This window comes from Syngnathus scovelli, chromosome 7 (assembly GCF_024217435.2).
Source record: "Syngnathus scovelli strain Florida chromosome 7, RoL_Ssco_1.2, whole genome shotgun sequence".
Classification (NCBI taxonomy): domain Eukaryota; kingdom Metazoa; phylum Chordata; class Actinopteri; order Syngnathiformes; family Syngnathidae; genus Syngnathus; species Syngnathus scovelli.
This window is the reverse complement of record NC_090853.1, coordinates 1,225,681-1,245,580: the sequence shown is the minus strand read 5'-3', so window position 1 is coordinate 1,245,580 and position 19,900 is coordinate 1,225,681. Positions and strand designations below refer to the sequence as shown.

The following is a 19,900-nucleotide window of genomic DNA, read 5'->3' as shown; positions in this document are numbered from 1 at the left end:
ATAATGGCCGTTTTAAGAAATACCACTTTTTTTCACCCTTCGGTGATTTAGTGCAACTTTTTCAATTGTTTGTTAAATTCCAAACGATAATGCGATTTGACTGTTTGATTTTAAATCGAAAAATGATAAAGATGTTAATGTTCCTCTCTTTTTGCGCTCACACACTCTACGGTGCTCAGTGTCGGCCTGACAGACAGACAGACAGCGCACGCAAACTTTGTGCATGTGTGCTCACGTGTGTGTGTGTGTGTGTGTGTGGTGCTTGACGAGCATTGACAGACAGTGTGTGTGTGCGTCTGTGACAGAGAGTGTCAGCGCGGTGTCAGGGAGATGTGTTTAGTGTCACACTCGGCTGACCTGATCTCCGCTCGGACTGTCCACTCGGGCCCCGCGGCGGCTCCTTACATAACCCCCGCTGTCATTCACACGCCGGCCTGGAGGGATCCACCAAACCATGCACACACACACACACACACACACACACACACACACACTTTGTCACATGTGCATATCTAAATTTCCTATCTGCCCCTTTTTTCGCTTGTTGTGTTTATGATGTTGTAAAGTCAAACAACTTTAGCCAGCGACGATATCCGGCATTCTCCAGACTGAGCGTTGACCTTTGCACCTAGCTAATTGATACATGCATGTTAGTGCATGTGTGTGTGTGTATAAGATTGTGACCCCGTGTGTTGCGTTATGGCCTGTGGATATTTAGAGGTCAGAGCTGATGTGGTCCTTGCCTGCGGGAGTGGATTTAGCTTTTGCAGCCATTCAGCGAGACATATATGTACGTATAGGTGAATATATATCTATATATTTAATTGCTTTAGTAGGCTGTATCACAAAGGTACTTTTTAGTTAAGGAGGTGTAGAAATGTTTTTGGAAAAAGAAAAAAAAAATGTCCGATTCAGGTAACCCCAGTGAGGTTGTACACCAGGTTGTTTTTTAATTTCTTAATTGTGTGGCCAATAGTAGCAGCGTATGGAAAGGTATGAGGTGATGATTTAAAAAAATATATATATTGTGAAAGTATTTTTTGAGTAACATTGCAGTCATGTCGTTAAACGCACATTTAGAATTATTTAGTCGAATTTATGACATCATTATTATTTTCAAGTCTTTAAAATAGCTTCATAGATGCAGGCGTACCTAATGTAGTGTCCACGAAGTGTCCGTTAGCGCGATGAAACTTGTACGCTGGACTTTGCAGTAAATCCAATGTTAAGCCCTTTGCAGAGATTAAACTGATGTGTGTTCTTCTAATTGGACCAGTCTTCTTTAACATCCACTTCAGCTACCCCAGGACTCATTAATACAACTTTTAATTGTTTTTACCGATTGGCGTTTTTAATTCTCTGACAAATCTGCTTGATCCCGCGTGTCTGCTTTTAGTCAGAAGAGAAACAATCTACTACTTGGATGATTTTTTTTTTTCCCCTTTTAAGGGGAGTCTTCTGTCATGTATGAGATGACATTAGGCTACAAAGCCCTGAAGTATAACAGCTCGCATAATCACAGCAAGCTCTTCTTATGTCGAAGTCAGTCTGACCTGATCCAGTAGCTGTCAAGGAGGGGAAGAAGAAAAAAAAAGTCTTTATATTGCCTTTACAAAAATAATAACACTCGATTCTGATTGACACCTTCATAAAGATATTAATGCGGGTATTATTGTGGTCGTCGAACCGCATTGCGCCATTTTGCGAGGACTCTGAAATGTTTTGGTTACCTTAAGAGAAAGGCAAAATGTGCTATCAGGTGTACCTAATGAAGTCTGCTTTTCGTGACTTAAAAGCCAGCCTCACCAAAGCTCCTTGTAATAAAAGCCAAGGAGGAGAACTGTATTGATCACCCAATGGTGAACATCAGTGGCACCCCCCTTCTTCTTCTTGCCCCCCCTCCCCATCTCTATCTTCATTCCTCCATCATTTCTCTCTGATTTGCCTCACTCCACCTCCTTCTCCTCGCGCTTCTAATCATTTATTTATCAGCCATGTCTTTATTCAATTTTCCGCCAGTTTTCGGGACATCGCGACTCTTAAGGAGCTGCGTAGCGTTCCTGTACCTCAGTACCTCTGTCAAGCCACCTGAGGGTGGGCAGGGTCACTCCGGTCCAATCTAACCGTGTATTGATTCCATTAGATAATTAATGATCCAGGCAAGGGGCCGAGGGAGGAGCAAAGAGCGCGGGGGTACGAGGAAGGGGTGGGGGGGGGGGGGATTGGCCAAGGGGCTGGAGAAGGTGGGGCCCTTGAGAGTTGGAGAGAACCTTGGATTGGGAATGATCCCCCAGTCGTCAAGGTCAGCAGCAGCATACGGAGGTGGAATGCCGAGCGAGTGCGAATATGGAATATTAAGAGATCGGGATGCGGTTTTAGGGCGGCGGGGTGTTGAGGAAAGCGCGGGTGGAGGGTGGGGGGGGGGGTCTGTCATGTCCAGCAGCTGTCGATTGATCAGCGGCCGTAAAAAAAAAAAAATAACCTACGTTAGAAACTCTTTTGACTTCCAAATCTTGAGGTCCAAGCAGGGCCGTAATGCATGATAAGTAGTTTTTAGCCCTCCAACCAGAATACCAAACTTCATCTCCCCCGACGCTGCAGACACTCAATTATAACTACTCAACAACATGAAAGCAGAGCTGCAAAACCAGCAACATCAAATATTCCGTCCGTGTGATTTCCAAGCGTGTTTTTGCTCCATCTTCCGTGATATTGGACATTGACTGTTTGCTTAAAATATTATCCTTCGGAATATCTTGCATATGGCTTTCTTATTTCGACTTTGGTTTTACCTTCAACGTTGCATAATTATTCAACTCGGAGTGAACTTGTGTCTACTCTATAGAATGACTGAATAAATGCCTTGTGAACTTGTATTTGGGAAGATATTTTCAGAATAAAACACAGTTTGCTGTGTAAACAGAGATGTCAAAATCCAGGTCCAGATTGTCGAAAACCAGCCACAGTTTGGCTTTCGCCACGGATGCTTCGAATCAAGCGAGCAGGTAGGTAAACAAGCTCCCCGGAGTTTGCTTGTTCACCTGTCGGCTCGCTTGATTACAAGCACCTGTGGCGAAAACTAAACCGTGGCTGGTTTTCGAGATCCTGGATCTGGATTTGACCCCCTTGAAAGTAGCCTGTTGGGGTCTTTCAACCATTCAGCCATTGGAAGAACACACAAAGTCCACACGAGACAGCTGGAACCAAGATTCAAACATTAGAACTGTTATGGACTTAAATGTCGCACAGTTTGTGTGGCCGCTCGCTCTGGGGCACAATTGAATTGTGCCCCAGAGCTTTATGGAAAAAGAAATATGGATGGCAAGATTAGGAGTGAGAAAATATGCCTCCGGACTGAGAGATGGCAAGAGTGAGAAGTCAGGTGGGTGCCTTCAAAAGAAAATAGAGCTGTGTGGATTACCAAATTAATTTTATTCATCCATATCAGTGCCACCAGATTTGGTAGCGACGCTCGGGACAAACCAATGTTTTCGAAATATTTTGATTGTATGGACTCAATTTTTCCCCGTCCCAACTGGTAAATAATCACAATCCGCAGTTGACATAAAGAAAGAGACAATTGATTGTCCTTTCTCGCTGCTCTTCACCTTTTCCTGCTGGGAGCGAGCACATTGTCAGTCTCGGCCAGGCTCTGTTCAAGGCCCCGGGGGTTGAGGAGATGAGGCATAAAACAACCATGTCTCCACCTCGGGGAGCCGCTGGCGTGGCGGCGAAGGGCTATTGTCAGTCTGCGTGCCGTTTGACTCAAATGTGTTCATTTGCCTGATGCCGCCGACTCCCCGCGGGGTGGGCCGGCCCGGGGAGAGGAGGGGCGCGCTAACGAACCTCTGACAGCTGGAGGCCCTAATTAAAACGTCCCTGCAGAAAATAAACAAGAGCCTGAGCCAAAGCCAGCAGCCAGCGAAATGCACGAAAGCTCGCCGCAATGCCCTCGCCTCTCCGGCTGCCGCCGCTGTGCCAGACTCTATAGGGTCACACACGCACGTACGCGTGGCGCTTATGAATATGGAGCAGCCCCGGCGACACATTCAAAACACCTGCGGTCGCACTTGATACAGGTTGATCTCGACAGCTGTGGGCAAAAAAAAAAAAGGCAGATTCTACCTACGACCGTTTGGCCAAGCCCCCCCCCTTCTTAAATATTTCCTTTACGGGATAACACGGGCGGACGGCAGATCGGAGAGCTCTCCAGGCGACGCCGCTGACATTCATCCCGCTCTGCTGTTCCGTAGGATTAGCAGTCAAAGTGGCCGGCTCCATTTGGGTGAGTGCATTAATGGGCCGCCCAAACCGCCACAAGGTTATGAGGCTGATTGAATAATTACCTGTGGAGGCCCCCCGTCCATTACGCCGATGCGACCGCCCGGATAAAATCGGGGAGATGGGAGAGATTGGACGGGACAGAAAGATGGAGCGAGAGATTAGATAAGCACAGATAAGGTCAATTAGGAGATAAACAAGGGTGAGATTTAATGCTAAAACTCTGCACTTGCGTTTTCTCTCTGATCTCCCTCTTACTGTACTTGATGCGGGTTTATCCCGGTGAGATGGGGAAGGTGACAAAGGTGAATGTTGTTCGACAGGGAGGCGCTTCCCTGCCGTTTGACCCTCCGGCATACAGGACAGGACGCTCAATGAGAAATAGTCCAATAATCACGGCGACCAACTAGCACAAAAAGCCTTCAAAGTTAGTCGGGACATCATGTAAGGGTCCTCAGAGAGGACTTTTCCTTTCCAGATAAGCTTGACCTCTGCTGTAAGTGAAGACAACTGGCACAGCATTAGTAACACATCGGAGGGATACCTCAGGGAGGATGTTGGGGTTTGGATAGTGTCAAGATGTGTGGTGGATTGTATTCCCATGCTGGGTGTGTCAAGCGAAACTGAGACCCTTTGATTACCAACCTCCCATCCGCGACTACCAATGCCAGAATTGATTTTGTCGAACCAATTGTGGGCAAAAGAATGGCAGGAAGTGGTTGACTACTGTTTACCTGAGCTAAAATACTGACATAGCCCTAATCTGACCTGTGTAAATGTCTGTCCGTTTGTCCATACTTCAGTCCTTCTGTCCATCCATCCATCCATCCGTCCATCCATCCATCCATCCATCCATCCATCCATCCATCCATCCATCCATCCATCCATCCATCCATCCATCCATCCATCCATCCATCCATCCATCCATCCATCCATCCATCCATCCATCCATCCATCCATCCATCCATCCATCCATCCATCCATCCATCCATCCATCCATCCATCCATCCACCCAAGTCCATCCACCCATCCATCCATCCTCCCTTCCATCTTCGATAGTGCTCGTCTTCATCAGGGTCGCAGGTGAGCCGCATCCTCTCCCATCTGGCCTTTGCGCGCGAGGCGGGGCAAACCCCGGCCGGGCTGGCCGTCAGCCAATTGTATATCAGATTCCGCTCCATTGTCTCAGATATTGCTCTTTTACCATTGAGTCCTTGCCAACCAATCAGCGTGGAAGAGTCTAGCTCCACCCTTTAGGTACTCTACCTCCAATATGTGGTGGGTAGCACAACAATAGGCTGTGCAAAAGTCTACAAGGGTAGAGTTTTTGATTTAATTTTTCATAACCACTATCATCTAATGTTTGCTTGAAATGAGCTTTAGCTTTCAGCCCAATGTAATGTTGTGACTGTAAAGCTACTATGCATGCGCCTTGAATCTATGTATGGATCGAAATGATCTAAGGAGACACGGGGATGTCAAACGAGCATTTGGACGTTTGCCAATGACCCAACGTCCCTGTTCAACAACCAATCCATTTGACTCTGCCGTATTTGAACGTAGTCCAAGAGGTTGTCATGCATATATTTCAGCGTCGGTAGCTCCAGCGACTGTCGAGCTCGCGTAGCGGCTCTTACTGTATTGAGCTAATCCAGCTCGGCCACATTCTGTGTGGAGTGAGGAGGAGAGAGGGCATCTCAGGCCCAAGGGCATGACACCGCCGCGCTCGGGGCCACGTGAGCCCTTTAAATGTCAACACAGCACTGGGGGATGGAGATGGGATGGAGGAGGTGTGCCGCCGGTGGGCAGAAGGTGGGAGAAAATGCCTTTCATCTTTGACCATGTTGGAGGATGGGAGGGAGGGAGGGACATGTTTGATTGTGGCTCAGCGTTAGCTCTATTTATATTGATTTTACGTTGCTGAATACGGACATTGATTGCTTTCTGAAATTTGTTTTTTCAGATGAACAAAGTGCTCAAATTAAAACAAATTATTTAAAAAAATGTTAAGCATTCATGCTATGTTCCCTATGGGAGGGAAAATTCCCAGAAAAATATACAAATCTGATTAGCATGGCACCAACCAAAGGGTTGGAGCATTATTTTGGGGGGGAGGCCGATGCCCCCGTGGCCCCCCCTCTAGCTCCGCCAGTGTGTTGACATTTCCAAGAAAGCTAAGCGATATTCTCTCATGCTATTTCCAGTTGGTTGTTAATTAAAAAGAGACTACATGAGGAATGACAGTTTTTGGAAAATGATTAAATTGACCAAATTTGGTCATGCAAGATTTCAGCCCAACAATTATTTTATTATATATATATATTATCATATCTATTAATGGTATGTTTTTTTTCATCATCATCAATGACTCCTCACTTTTCCCTTCCCTTTTTCGGGACATCCAGGTCCGTGTCTGTCAGCTCGCCCGCCAATCAAAGCCTTCGTTAAGAGTGGCGTGGGCGCCCCATTGGAAGAAGGATGGCCACCATGCCGTTTGTCAGTGAGGGGAAGTGTGTGAGCGTGGAGTGGGATTTCCTGCAAGGACTTCTGGCCAAGCCTCCTACCCTGCCCTGGTGAGACAGCACACACACACACACACACACACACACACACACACACGCGTACACCGGATGATACCATTTAAGCCTTGGCGCATGTCTATGAATTCATCTGCGCAAGGTGAAATGCACTCATTGACACACGCAAAATAAACAGTATCGATGCAACACAATCCAGGAAAGACGAGCGAGCGCTTTCAAAATCCGACCTCCATTGTTTCTCAGCTGTCAATCGCGGCCGTGCCGCCAATCTCCACCCATTTGGTGGGAGATTAAGTAAATTTGGCTGGAATTATTAATGGGCAGTCAGTTACGGGCGGATATAAAAACTAAGCAGAATCAATGTGTGTGTATCGATTGTTCTCTGTGGCTGGGGTCACAGCTGTATAATAATGAGATGTTACAGGGGGTTGACACACACGTGCACACACACACACACACACAATTTATACATGTTAGACAATAGCTCGGAGAAAGGCAACCGCTGTCACTTTATCGCGGTACAAACAAACACAATGTGCCGAACGTGCACGCTCAACGCTCAAGAATCAACACGAGCGAGGGACGAAAGCTCCCCACGCACACTTTCCCCCTCTGGTGCACAGCGGCGACACAAATTGTGAAGTGGCGGTGACAACATAATTCCAGCGCTCAGGCCCCATTGAGGAGAGTCAATACCCAATCAGAGAGACAGGCTACCTGAGCCCGGCCCCTCCGACACCCCCCTCGCCCTTTCTGTCACTGCGCCCCTCCTTCTCCTATTGATCCCTCAATCAAGGCCCCGGCTCACAAGCCCGGGACCAGATGAGAGCGAGGCAGAGTGGGAGGGAAAGTGTGTGTGTGTGTGTGTGTGTGCGCACCTATGGATTTGGAAGCAAATGGCATTATTAGGACTGCGCTGTGGTGGCCAGAAGAAGGGAGTTTGCCTGTAATTACCAAGCCAATCTGCTGGAGATGGGTCACAATACAGATTGTTTCACTTCAATTGCAGCAGGGCCATTACCATTCCATGTATTTACGAGATGAGCTTTCGGATTGACGCCGAGGCACGTCTCGTTTATCCCGAGCGCCGCTCCATCAACAGGTGGTCAGCACGTGTTTTCATCTGGAAAGCCGAGCACTGACTTTTTTTTGGGGGGGGGGGGAGATTTGGGTCAGATTCGATGAACCTTACTTTGATGCCATTTTTCCCCAGTGATTTAGCGGTACCGTTTTCATCACTGTTTTATCTCTTGTCAATTATACATGAATATTAAAAAAAAATTAAACAAATGGCATAGCCAGTTTAGCATTTTTCATACAAAATCAACAAACTGCAGTTCATATATTCAAAAAATGAATCCTTAGTTGAATTATTGAATCAAAAACCTTTCCACATCAATGTGACGTATAACCTGAACTACTCAATTGACTAAAGAAAACAATCCAATTTTAAATGATTAACTTACTTAACTAGGACAAACAATGGGTTTCCACTGCCTTCATAAATTACTGGCATAACCACACCCTCAGCTAGAAGAGGGTGTGCACAATTTTGGAAACACTGTTTTTTGCAAAAGTTACAATGGTGGAAGAAGTTTTGAAATGATTTCATTTGGTGTCATTTTTAACAGGGGTGTAGATATCCTCTATATCACCGATCATCATCTGATCTATATCTTCCATTATCCTACCTGTGTAGTCTGCAAAACCTGCGCAAAGAGAAGTCGCGCAATGCGGCCCGGTCGAGACGCGGGAAGGAGAACTTTGAGTTCTTCGAGCTGGCCAAGATGCTGCCCTTGCCCGGCGCCATCACCAGCCAGCTGGACAAGGCCTCGGTCATCCGGCTGACCATCAGCTACCTGCACATGCGCTCCTTTGCCAGTCAGGGGGACCCGCCCTGGAGCCCCCTGCTGGAGGGAGACAGCAACTGCAGCAAAGGTGAGCGACAGTTGTTTTTTTTCGGGTTATAGCTTCTTCTTGGTCGCATTTCATAGATGGCCACTGTGTTGCCAATGTTGTAAACTGTGACAGAGTTTTTCTTCTGCCCCCAAACACAAAAGAATTTTATTGGGGCCGTGATCATTTTCAGCTGTCTTTTAGCCTCCAACATTAACAGTGTTTTGCATTTGAGCACACACACACACACACACACACACACACTTGCTCATTCACAAGCCTGCAAAACACGTACGTGCATATGCATTTTAATCACGCAGACTTTCCATAGGCGTCCTTCTACCCTCCTGTCTGCACAGCACACAAAGAAAGGGGAAACTATTGGCGCATTTTGTAATTACAGGAATTAACTGTATAACAAGGACAGTGTAATTACACAGCCTGTCTAATTGCTAGTATTACTGAGGGGAAACCACGCAGATACAATACAATTAGAGGTGCGTGTTTTGGTGCGTGTCTGTGTGTGTGATTAGGCTTTTTTTTTGGGGGGGGGGTCTAATTTGGGAGGAAAAAAACGGCGGCAAAAAATGAAAAGGAAAATGTAATGCTAATTGCATGCATGTTTGTTGCTGTGTGTGTGTGTGTGTGTGCGTGATCCTACCACAATAAGAGCACTGTGTGTTCCAGATAAGACATAATGGCTTTAATAGTGTAATAAGTTTGGTCGGGTATGGATGCTTGTGTCAATACAATGGCTGTGTTAAAGGGGCTCTTGAGGCTCAAAGGATTGATCGGCCGGTCCGGGAAAGGACACTTTGAGGAAAGACTTACCTTTGTGCCCGCGTTGCATTTATTTGCACTTTCTGCACAGTCCAAAGCAAACTATTCACAATCTTGACTTTGTATGTTCAAGAAGAACTTTTTTCTTTTTATTAAATTAGAGTCATGGCCGTTAGCTTAAATGTTTTTATGACCAGGCGTTGAGTAGACATGATAAAGAATCTTTGTTGTTGTTGTTGTTATTCAAGCTGAAGCGATCATGACTTGGTGGAAAAATTACACTTAAAATGAAATGGCAGGTAGGCTTATTAAAATTGTGTTGCTTTGTTGTTTTGGTTGCTTGTTGTCTTGTTAAAGGTCATCAGTGTATTCAAATGGTAAATGTTAAAATCCTGTCGTTGTTTTGCCTGGGGAAAAAAACAGGAGAGTTCATGTCATGTTATGCAAAATATAATATTAGTTAATTAATATAATAATAATTGATATTAATAACTAATTGCTTTCAAATAGAGTTAACCGGGCTTCATTTTTAAAATGTGTTTGTTCAAATTCAAATGACAGCTCATCAAACAAAAATTTCACTTATATTTAAAATCAGAAAACTTTTCATGTTTCATTGCATTAACATTTGAAATCATTTGAGTGAAAATTGTTGAAATATTAAGGTGGGGGAGGTTATTATGTTGCATTTTAAAAGCAAACTTCTTTTGAATTTGGAAAATATTTTCCAAATTGAAAGCCTAAATCCTCGTGAGAAACAGGCTAGCTAGGATGATGCCAAAGAGTCTTTTTTTTGTTTGTGCGTGTGGTTTGGGCCTTTAGATTATAGGAAGCAGGTGGCCACGCTAGTAAATACAATTAAACGTTTGTTTGTGTTAAGTCAGTGTGCAGACAAGGGGGCGGGGCAACTTTAGAACATTAGCCAATAAAAGGTGGCTCGCTAATCGGAGATGGCAACATGAAAGCGCACGCAATTAGTCAATATTGAAGCAATCAGCTGCAAATGACTATCAGGAATAGTGAAGATGGAAATACAACTGAATGAGTCCGCAATGCTAATTTGGACATCAGGTTGAACATGTCTACCCACAATGCATTGGCCAAGTTTTAAGTGTGATGCATGACTTCAATTCCGTAAGCGGAATTTGGCCGGAGGAGGCGTGAATGGAGGAGAAGAACGATGGGAAGGAACAAATGGAGAAAAGAGGATGAAGAAAGGTGCCAAGAGGGAGAGTGGTCAGGGAGGGTGATCACATTCCTCCACAGTCCCCCCCACCCTCCATCCAAAGGTTTCAGGATGGGCGAGATGCAGGAAGGAAGGAAGGAAGGGAGGGAGGAAGGAAGGAAGGAAGGAAAGAGTCTGGAGGAAGAGAGGGGAGGGGCCGCTGTGGCTTTTGTCTGCTTCCCACGTTTCAAAGCCAGTCTTGAAAAATGAATAGACAGAGCAAAATCAATTGCATGACCTTCACAGAGGGAGAGAGGGAGCGAGATTGAGAGAGTGGGGCATGTGGTGGGGGGGAGCAAGGAAGGAAGGAAGGAAGGAAGGAAGGAAGGAAGGAAGGCAGGCGTTCATTCTGATTCCGTCTTTATTCGTCCATTCCCTGGCAACAGTTGTCTTCAACATATGCCAAGCGCACTTGCGCATTTTAAGGAGATGATTCCAAGACCTTCTCCAAATAGAATGTTCACTTTTATTTGTGATTATTCCTGCAAATGGTAATTATAGCTTTTGTACTGAAAGCAACAATAACCAAAATGGATCCATTTAGATTTTTTGAATGGACTATAGGAAAGAGAAGAAATGGTGTCTTCTGACTAAAATTCACCTAAGCTCATCTCATTCTAGGCACAAAATGTGTTCCTTTCTGTTGACATGCTGCTGATCTTTAGTCTACATGTTGACACTGATGGATTCCTCTATTTTATAGCATGGCTCTATGGAGAGCTCATTTGCATAATATTGTCTAACACGCGTTTGAAGCCTGATGTTGGTGTTTTATCATTTTCCTCGGACTATTATTGCATGTGGCAATATTTTCTATAGGGATTTTTGCAGTTGAAAAACAACTCAACTAGAAAATAATGACGAGTATGTCCTTAATTGGCCATGTTTTTTTTATTTTTTTATTTTTATTTTTGTAATCCCAGCACAGTTTGGGTTAAATGTGTCAAACCTATGAATATTAACAAATACTAAATGATTATCGATTAGTTATCGATTAATCATTGAACCTCTTGGCGTGGTCTTAAAGGCGAAATATGATTAAACAACAAATTGCGCAACAATGAATCTATCTGTAAAACCAAAATTCAAATATATGGAGATTGTGGAAAAAAAAAAAATCATTTCTGCGCAGACACTTAATGGGGCGGGAATCTGTCCTCATATCCAAATGAAAAAGGTCTCCACCGCTCATAGAGCAGTCATGTTTGCCGCATGATTGCCGGCTCTCATTACAAACGTGGCGCCCGCCACTGGACGCTTAACAGGTGCGAGCTTGGGAGCCCCCTCCCATCGTTTACAAGGTATCCAACAATGACAAGTGGGCTCCGGCCTCAAGTGTTTTACTGTCTCTGTTAGTGAGGTCAAACACACCTCTCGCCCGCCGCGCGCCGCTGACATTGACTTTCACTCTGCTCGCCTTCCCTCCCTCCCTCCCTCCCTCCCTTGCTTGTCGTCGCCGTCATCACCCCCCCCCTCCCCTCCCCTTTGCATCTGCCACCCCTCTAATTCACGCCGTTAAAAGCAGCCAGGGCTTTTAAGGCAAGTTAATTGCACTCAAATTATGTTCGACCGCAAAAAGAGTGAGGGAATGACGGCGCGGAGACAGAGGGATGGAGGGAGAAGATAATTGCGCCGGAGGGGGGGGGGGAGGCGGCAATTAGGGTCACTCTTTCTTTATCTGCAAGCGGCGAGCTGATGAAACATCACAATCGGATGCGAGTAAACAACTTGGCGGGCGATCCGACTCGTGTTTTGAAAAGGGTGTCCGGCGCTGAACTTGGGAGATAATGACAGATGAGGAGACGGAGGAAGGCGCGGTGACTGTTATCTGGTTCCCATGGCAACGGGTTAAAAAGGTTGACCCTGTGGGGGAGGGGCCTGCTCACGTGCGCGTGTGCGCGCGTGCCATTAGTCATGAACTTAACTGGGACTAAATTATGTATTAGACAGACGTATAATGAAAATCATTAAAATGAAATTTCTGTCTTTTCTCCCCGCCGAGCGCCGGGGAGACCCGGAGAATTGACCTGCGAGTCAGACCATAATTAACGTGCGCGATGGCGCCCTGTCCCGCTGTTTCTTATTCCCACAATGAAATTAAGCCTCGCAGCGGAGTCCCAGACGGCCGTTCAAACACGAGTGCGACGGAGAGCGACGAGCAAAGATCACACGAGCTCACACGTCGTCGATTCAAATCTTAGCCTGTCGGGAAACTTAACCGTACGGCGATGAATCGTTTGGCGCTTGGCCAAACACTTCTGAATTTGAGCTCAATTTCATTTAACGTTCTTTAAAAAAAAAAAAAAAAAAAATGAAAACCTCGGTAGTCACTTGGATGACTTAGTTGGAGCTGTTTCACCCAATTTGGGTTCATTTTGTTCACCGTAAGAGTGTAAAAGTCTTGCTGTTAGAATTTTCAGTATGCTGTTAAATAATTTAGAGTGATGGTCTCGATAGTAGCCTTAATTTAAGGTACTCGTGGAGGCTCTTGACACCAGTATCGATTCTGTGGCCTTTTTACGATCGACAACTAAAACATGTCTGATAGATGCCTATTAAGATGAAGTTAATGTACGGAAATATAAAAAGATAACAATTTTGCAAGCAGAAATCCTATATTGGGAAATATAAGTCTTTGTTTTGGAATTTTTATTACATATGTAATGTTTTTAGACAGATCAAAAGTGGTGGTATCGGTGCTTGGTATCAGTATCGGCAAGTACTAAAGTGTTGAGTCATTCCGAAAAAAAATAGCCAAAATATTTGTCCTTCTATTTATTTCGTTTACTTCATGAAATTTGCTCATCGCATTCCATCAATGAAGAATTTTTTTTCCCGCAATCAAAAGATGGTTGAAAGAAGACATTTCATTCATTGAGCAAGTTCCTATTAAATTTGTGGATGGTCCGCTCATCATCAAACTCATTGACTCAACTACCCACACGTAAAATAGAAGTTCACACACAACTGCGCCACAGAAGGACCTTTGTTCTCCGAGTCAGATACCGACTCTGCTGTGGGAGCCTCTCTTCACGTGCGCATTATTGTGCACGCACACAAACGCGCACACACACACACACACACACACACACACAGCATGTCCAGTGTTTTGGTTTCCTGGCCGCCCTATTGTACCCTGGCGGTCTTTAATAAATGGCCCTCTGTGTATTTGTGAGTGTGAGTTTAAACTCATCCATCAGACCCCCACCACCTCCGCTCAAGTCCACCCCGCCACTTCCCTCCCTCCCTCCTCCCCAGCCTCATGTCACTTCAAGCGTTTCCTCCGCCATGTTGACACTAGTCAGCACTACTGATCACCCGCCATCACCTTCACTCCTCTTGGGATCTGACGCATGAGACACACACACACATATGCTACGTGTCTATGTGTGACCTTTTAGATTGCTGTGATATGATGGGTGCTGCTCCCCCCCCCCCCACTCGCACACACATATAGAGTGAGACCCCCCCCCCCCGCCCTTCCGGGCACTGACTGGCTAGGCTGTAGGGTCCCAGCACCAGACCCTCTTTCATAGCCCTGAATGGACTTGCCTTATTTATATTCACACAGTCACACAGGGGGGACCCCAATCTCACAATGCCACTGTGGCTTTGTCCGGCAACTCTGTATTTGTGTGCGCGCGTGCGTTTTAGGATGCCGTATGTTCTGTGCATGAGAAATCATGGCCGCGTGTATTCCTGAGGTGTGTGTGTGTGTGTGCGTCTATAACTCTAATGGAATGCCTCCCTCTTCTATTCACTGAACTCACATCACAGGCAGGCAGCTGGCCAATATATAAATATGCGTGTGTGTGCGTGTGTGTGCAAGCGTGCGTGTGTGTTCCGCTCCCCCGCCCCCTCGTGTTCAGTTGTAACCCAGAGCAGCGCTTTCATTTTCCTGTCATAACGTGTATTGATTTCCTTCAGCCTTGCAGTGACACACATACCTACGCACACGTGCACACGCAGATGTCCGATGATTCCAGAAGTCATGCACGCACACTCAAATGCTCACGCGCACACTCACAGATTTTCCAAAAGCGGCCCTGTCGAAGTGTGATTAGTTCCCCCATATACGGTCTCCACGCACTCGCAGGTGTACTATCCACTCCCCCCTCCCCACCCACCCACCCCCAACATAAAACAGTAAATACGACTGATTGGTGAATTAATCTCGCACGTCACAGAGGACCCCTCGCGCCCCGCGCTGCGTCGCCTTGGAAGAAAGTGATCACTACTCTCGCCTTGCTTAGTGTTTTCTCATTTTCCTCGCCTCAGCCTTGCTGCGTTTCTCATACCTATCTTCAACCTGCACCGCCCCCCCCCCTCCCCCCCTTATACTCAATGTATAAACCCCCCCGCAAGCGCCTGCCTAACCACCTCCAACTCTATTTGTATTGTAATTGCCTCGGTAAACAGCACCACTTTGGCAGCGAGCAGCTCTGATAGCTTGTGTTTGGGATGCATTAAGAGTGCCCAAGCAGACACTGCGAGCGGGTGTGTGTGTGCGTGTGTGTGTGTGTGTGTGTGTGTGTTTGAAAGATTGATTGGCGCGCATCCCGATGTGCTCTTCAAAATGTTCTCTTTTGTTTCATTATTTACAAATGTTTTTGTTCTTCTGTTTCTCAACGCGAGTGTTTTGTTCTGCGCTGCCTTGAATGCGATTTGATTTTTTGTTTTTCTTTTTCACTTTTAAATGCAAGCAAAAATTTGAAATGTGAGCCTTGTTTTGTGGCAGTTCAAGTTTGAGGTCAAAGGAAAACCTGAAGCAACAATTAGCTACACGGCGTGTATTTAAAACAACCACGTAGTTTTTGCTATATTTAAGTCATGTTAGCTTGATGCTAACAAACGATGCCAAACAGCAATTATACACAAATGGTGGAGCAACACAGAATCACAATAGCGATGTGTCGCCCTGCGGTAGAAAACGGATCGTTATTTAATTTTTCCATAAGATAGAAGTCGATTGGCTTTAATTGGATTTTCAGAAGTATGCATGGAGCCTTCAAATAATATTAAAACAGAATATCAAATGATCCATATGCTCTGTCAACGTCGAGCTTTTACCTTTACTAATAGAAAAAAAGCTTTGTTCCTCCTCCAACGACACAAACCGGACTTATCGTGAAATAATTTCCTCGGAAAGTTTTTTTGAAATGCTATCTATTCCTTCAATATGGTAATTAACTCTGAGAAAATGTGCTGAGTCTTCAGGGATGCTTGATGCCACTCACACATGACTGATATTCCGCCCAACCTGCTCTCGCATGAATTTTCTCAAGTGATGTACTTGTCGGTAATTAAAACTATTCATTTGACTTTTATGGAAATAATGTGCCCTAACAATCCTCGACAGCGTGTTCAATTTCAAAGTTACCAATAGTTGTGCGTCGTCGTCACATTGGATGATCGCTTATATAGAAAATCAATTTGAATGTGTCGATTCTCCGGGGTGTTACTAACTTTCCAGCTTGGATTTCGGTTTGCTTTCATGATGTCTTGTGTGTCCCTCTTTTTTTTTTTTTCTTCTCCAGTGAGACGGTCTTCCCATTCTCTGGCCACTGACATCTTTGAACAACACCTCGGGGCACATCTCCTGCAGGTAACTGCCGCAACACTCGCATTTTCCTTTGCAACACTTGACATGATGGATAAATGATGTGTTCCTTCCTATAGCTCAAAGTTTCTTCTCAATTGACACTTTTGAGTTTTAAAATGAACAGTAGGGCCAGGTCATTCATGGATGAGTTGAAAATGTTTGGTGGAAGTTCATACTGTCTTTAATTTGGTAAATCATTTAAAGAAACTTTCTTTTAGTATGATAGAGTGAGTGAGTAGATGAAACATGTAAAGCAGGTAAACAAAACTCACTCTATCATATTAAAATAACTTTTTTTAAAAAATAGGTTTAAAATGTGAATATGTCAAATGTAAGATATATTGTTTTATACAACCTTGAGACTAGTGGACGATTCAGGGAAATGCAAGTTGGATGTTTTTTCTTTTTTCAATCCTGCCTTTTTCGATGACCCATCTAATTTATAGTCATATTTTTCCACAGTTTGTCACACAAACCCGCCACCTGTTGAGTTTACCGCCAAAACACATGAATGCCACTTGATTGATTTCAAGTCATTATTAAGCTCAAGTCAATGCATCGTTAGTCCTTTCGCCATATTTTACCCGCTAGCCAACAACACATGAGAAGATCGGACAAGGTCTTAGCTGACCTGTGTACGTTTTGCACAGGTGAACAGAGCTGCAAGAGCGAGGGGGGGAGGGGGCGGAGTTTGATAGACGCCGGTCGGAATCGCAAGCGTAGCAGCGAGGGATAAGGGGGGCACTACAAGGATTAAGGTGGGAATGCAATAAGGGAGGCGTGGGAGCAGGTTGGGAATTTAGAAGTGAGACAGTTTGTGGAAAAAAATAAAGAAGCACACGTCCGCTCTCCTCTGGCATTTTAAAGAGGGATGGGAGACTTAGGGAGCGGCGTTGATAGGAATCAAATTAACGCTGCGGAAGAGGAAAGAAAAAAAGTGTATGATTCTTTCCTCCCCAGCCGTCCTCCGGCCGTAATAGCCTGATAATTGCACTTTAGTTCTCCGACATTCAGGCGGCTGGTTTTCTCCTCGCCACGACGCACGACTCCCCGCACCCCGTGCGGCCACACATTTGCATACTGGATGTGTCACTTGCATAAATTACCGCTGCCACTTTAAGCACCCAGCCCGCCAAAATAGCAATCATTCTTTACAGCCAAGTGGCCCTGCTCTGTGTGTGTGTACATGTGTACGCGTGTGTACGTGGAAGCTTGTTGTGACGATTAATATTTTTCTGTGAAGCAGTCCTCTCTAATGGGCTGGTTGTATACCTTTCACTTCTCATTAGACTCACTGCAGACTGTAATGACTCTGGTTTTATCTGTGTCTCTCTTGCTGTCTGCATATGTATCTGTCTGTGTGTGCGTGTGTGTGTGTGTGTCTGTGTTAAGAGATACAGCGTACTGCTTTGGTTGTGAGTTCATTACATCTGATTGAAGCAGCTTTGGTGTGTGCACTATATAGTACTCCAAGTGTCTTCTTTGTCTTTATCTTTCAACGTGCGTGTGTGTGTGTGTAAATGTACACGTTTTTAGGCACTTGTTGGGACCGTGTAGCTTTTTGTCATGTCAGCCTGCTTTGTACGACGAATGCAAATTTGACATGCATTATCGTGGCATAAAATATTCTGCATATATATATATGCGGTGTGTGTGTGTGCGTGTGTGTACATGTGCGTACTTTTGAATTAAGAAAGAGCCGAAGGGTGACAGGTTGGTTGTTTGTTTGCCCGTTGTAATTTGTTCAATACACACTAATTGCTCTAATTTAGATGTCTTATTTGTCTTTGGTTGTGTGTTTGTGTTTGTGTGTGTGCACAGTCTTTGGACGGCTTCGTGTTTGTGGTCAGCCAGGAGGGACGTTTTCTTTACATCTCAGAGACAGTTTCTATCTACCTGGGACTCTCGCAGGTAAGGTAAACTCGACGCGTACACAAGCCATCATTCATTCGGTCAACTTCATTAATCTTTCATTCGTGTGAAACCTCGCTTTTTTTTTTTTTCTTTTCATTGGAATACGTACAAATAGAATCCTTGACACCGTGAACCATTTATGGCTTTTTTTAATTATCACGCCAGTGTAAAACATGCGTGTGCGTGTCTTTGATGGCTCAACGCACACACGCCGCTCTTCTCCGAGCATCTCCGCTCTCTCCTTAGCTCCCTCGCTCTCCAGGTGCTCACCTCTGTTGATTGCCTGTGGCCTCTTGTACTGTGAATGTTAAGTCCTGCCATTTTGCCCAGATGCATAAATAATAACAGTAATTACTGGCCCAGCAATCAAAGTGTCGCCCCAGCACGCTGGGCCTGTCTAGGGGAACAAATCGATAGGCATCTTAAAAGCCACATTGATTGTAGGGAGGGGGAAAAACACCAAGGGGGATGGCATGATAGATAGAGACAGTCGGGAGGGGAAGAGAGGGGGGGGGTCGAGGGAGGAGGGGGGGGTGGCTGAGGTGTGATAAGGGAGGAATGTTTCAAAGCGGGAAGCAGAGCGTTACAGAGGGAGAGAAAAAAAGGGGGAAATGAGCTGAGCGCGACAATAATGGATGTAAATTAGAGTCATTTTAATTGTGGGAATTGCCTGTGATTGAAGGTCTGCGGGCGGCCATGTTAAGTAAACTGATTTTTCCTCTTAATCTGGGTACAGTAATCACACGCCGAAACATCGGTGGTCATTGCGCTAGGCTCGCACCTGTCCTTTATCTCATGGCTGTCGAATTTTATTTAGCTGTGCTGGAATATTCTCTGTAATTGCAGATGGTAACCGCTGCAAAGGATTTTATTAGAGGCATTTTATATATATATTTTTTGTCAACAATGAAGCCCAACTTTTGCTGGACCAGTCCTTACAATCATTGAAAATGATTCTTGTTTTTAAATCTTCAATTGGGTATTTTAACCCACAGCAAAAAAAATGAATCATTTGCTCATAAAATCCGTTAGCATTAGCAATTAGCCAAACATCTCCAGTAAGCTGTCAGGATTTGGTTCATTTATAAAAACATGGAAACTTTGACTCATCTATTTAATAGAGCAAATGCAAAGTTCATTTTAAAATCTCAGATTTTCAGGGGTGAAATGGGGACTTCTCAAAGAACAGTCCAAAAAATATGTAAGCGTTAAATCGAAATTGTACACCTGGACCCTCAGCGTAAATCCAACCGAAGGCACGGACAGCGTACCTGTGCCCTTTAAATGCTACTTAACATGAAGAAAGAGAGGAAGGATTAGCAGATACAGGCGCAAACCTTTATGCTCAGGATTGACCCTCACGTACATGACACGCGTGTCCATATAGTAAAAATGCATGAGAGAAAACAAAACCAAAAGGTGACGAGCGGGGGAAACAAGGGAAATCGACAGAGAAAAGATGAGCAGGCGACTACGAGTGCGTAAATAGAGTTTTAACGTGCGGCGGGGAAGGAAATTCGCCGTGGGATTGCCGAGGTAAACAAGACAGCCGGGCTTGGGTGGAGATGCTAATAAAACAGAGCTGTTCTTATCAGCTGAGCAGATGGCCGAACCCATCACATCTCCTCAAACAGGACCTGAGCCATCAGCATTCTAATGAAA

The 19,900-nt window shown here is 45.0% G+C and overlaps 1 protein-coding gene across 2 annotated transcripts in view; it reads left to right on the top strand.

Moving 5' to 3' along the window:
* Positions 1-19,900, top strand: part of npas1 (neuronal PAS domain protein 1) — a 59,510-nt gene that overhangs the window by 29,183 nt on the left and 10,427 nt on the right. For both annotated transcript variants that reach the window (XM_049726089.2, XM_049726088.2), the window contains exons 6-9: positions 6,687-6,854; positions 8,521-8,759; positions 16,260-16,327; positions 18,146-18,235. In XM_049726089.2, coding sequence (XP_049582046.1) covers positions 6,760-6,854; positions 8,521-8,759; positions 16,260-16,327; positions 18,146-18,235 — 492 coding nt within the window. In that variant the 5' untranslated portion in view covers positions 6,687-6,759. The remainder of the gene's footprint in view (positions 1-6,686; positions 6,855-8,520; positions 8,760-16,259; positions 16,328-18,145; positions 18,236-19,900) is intronic.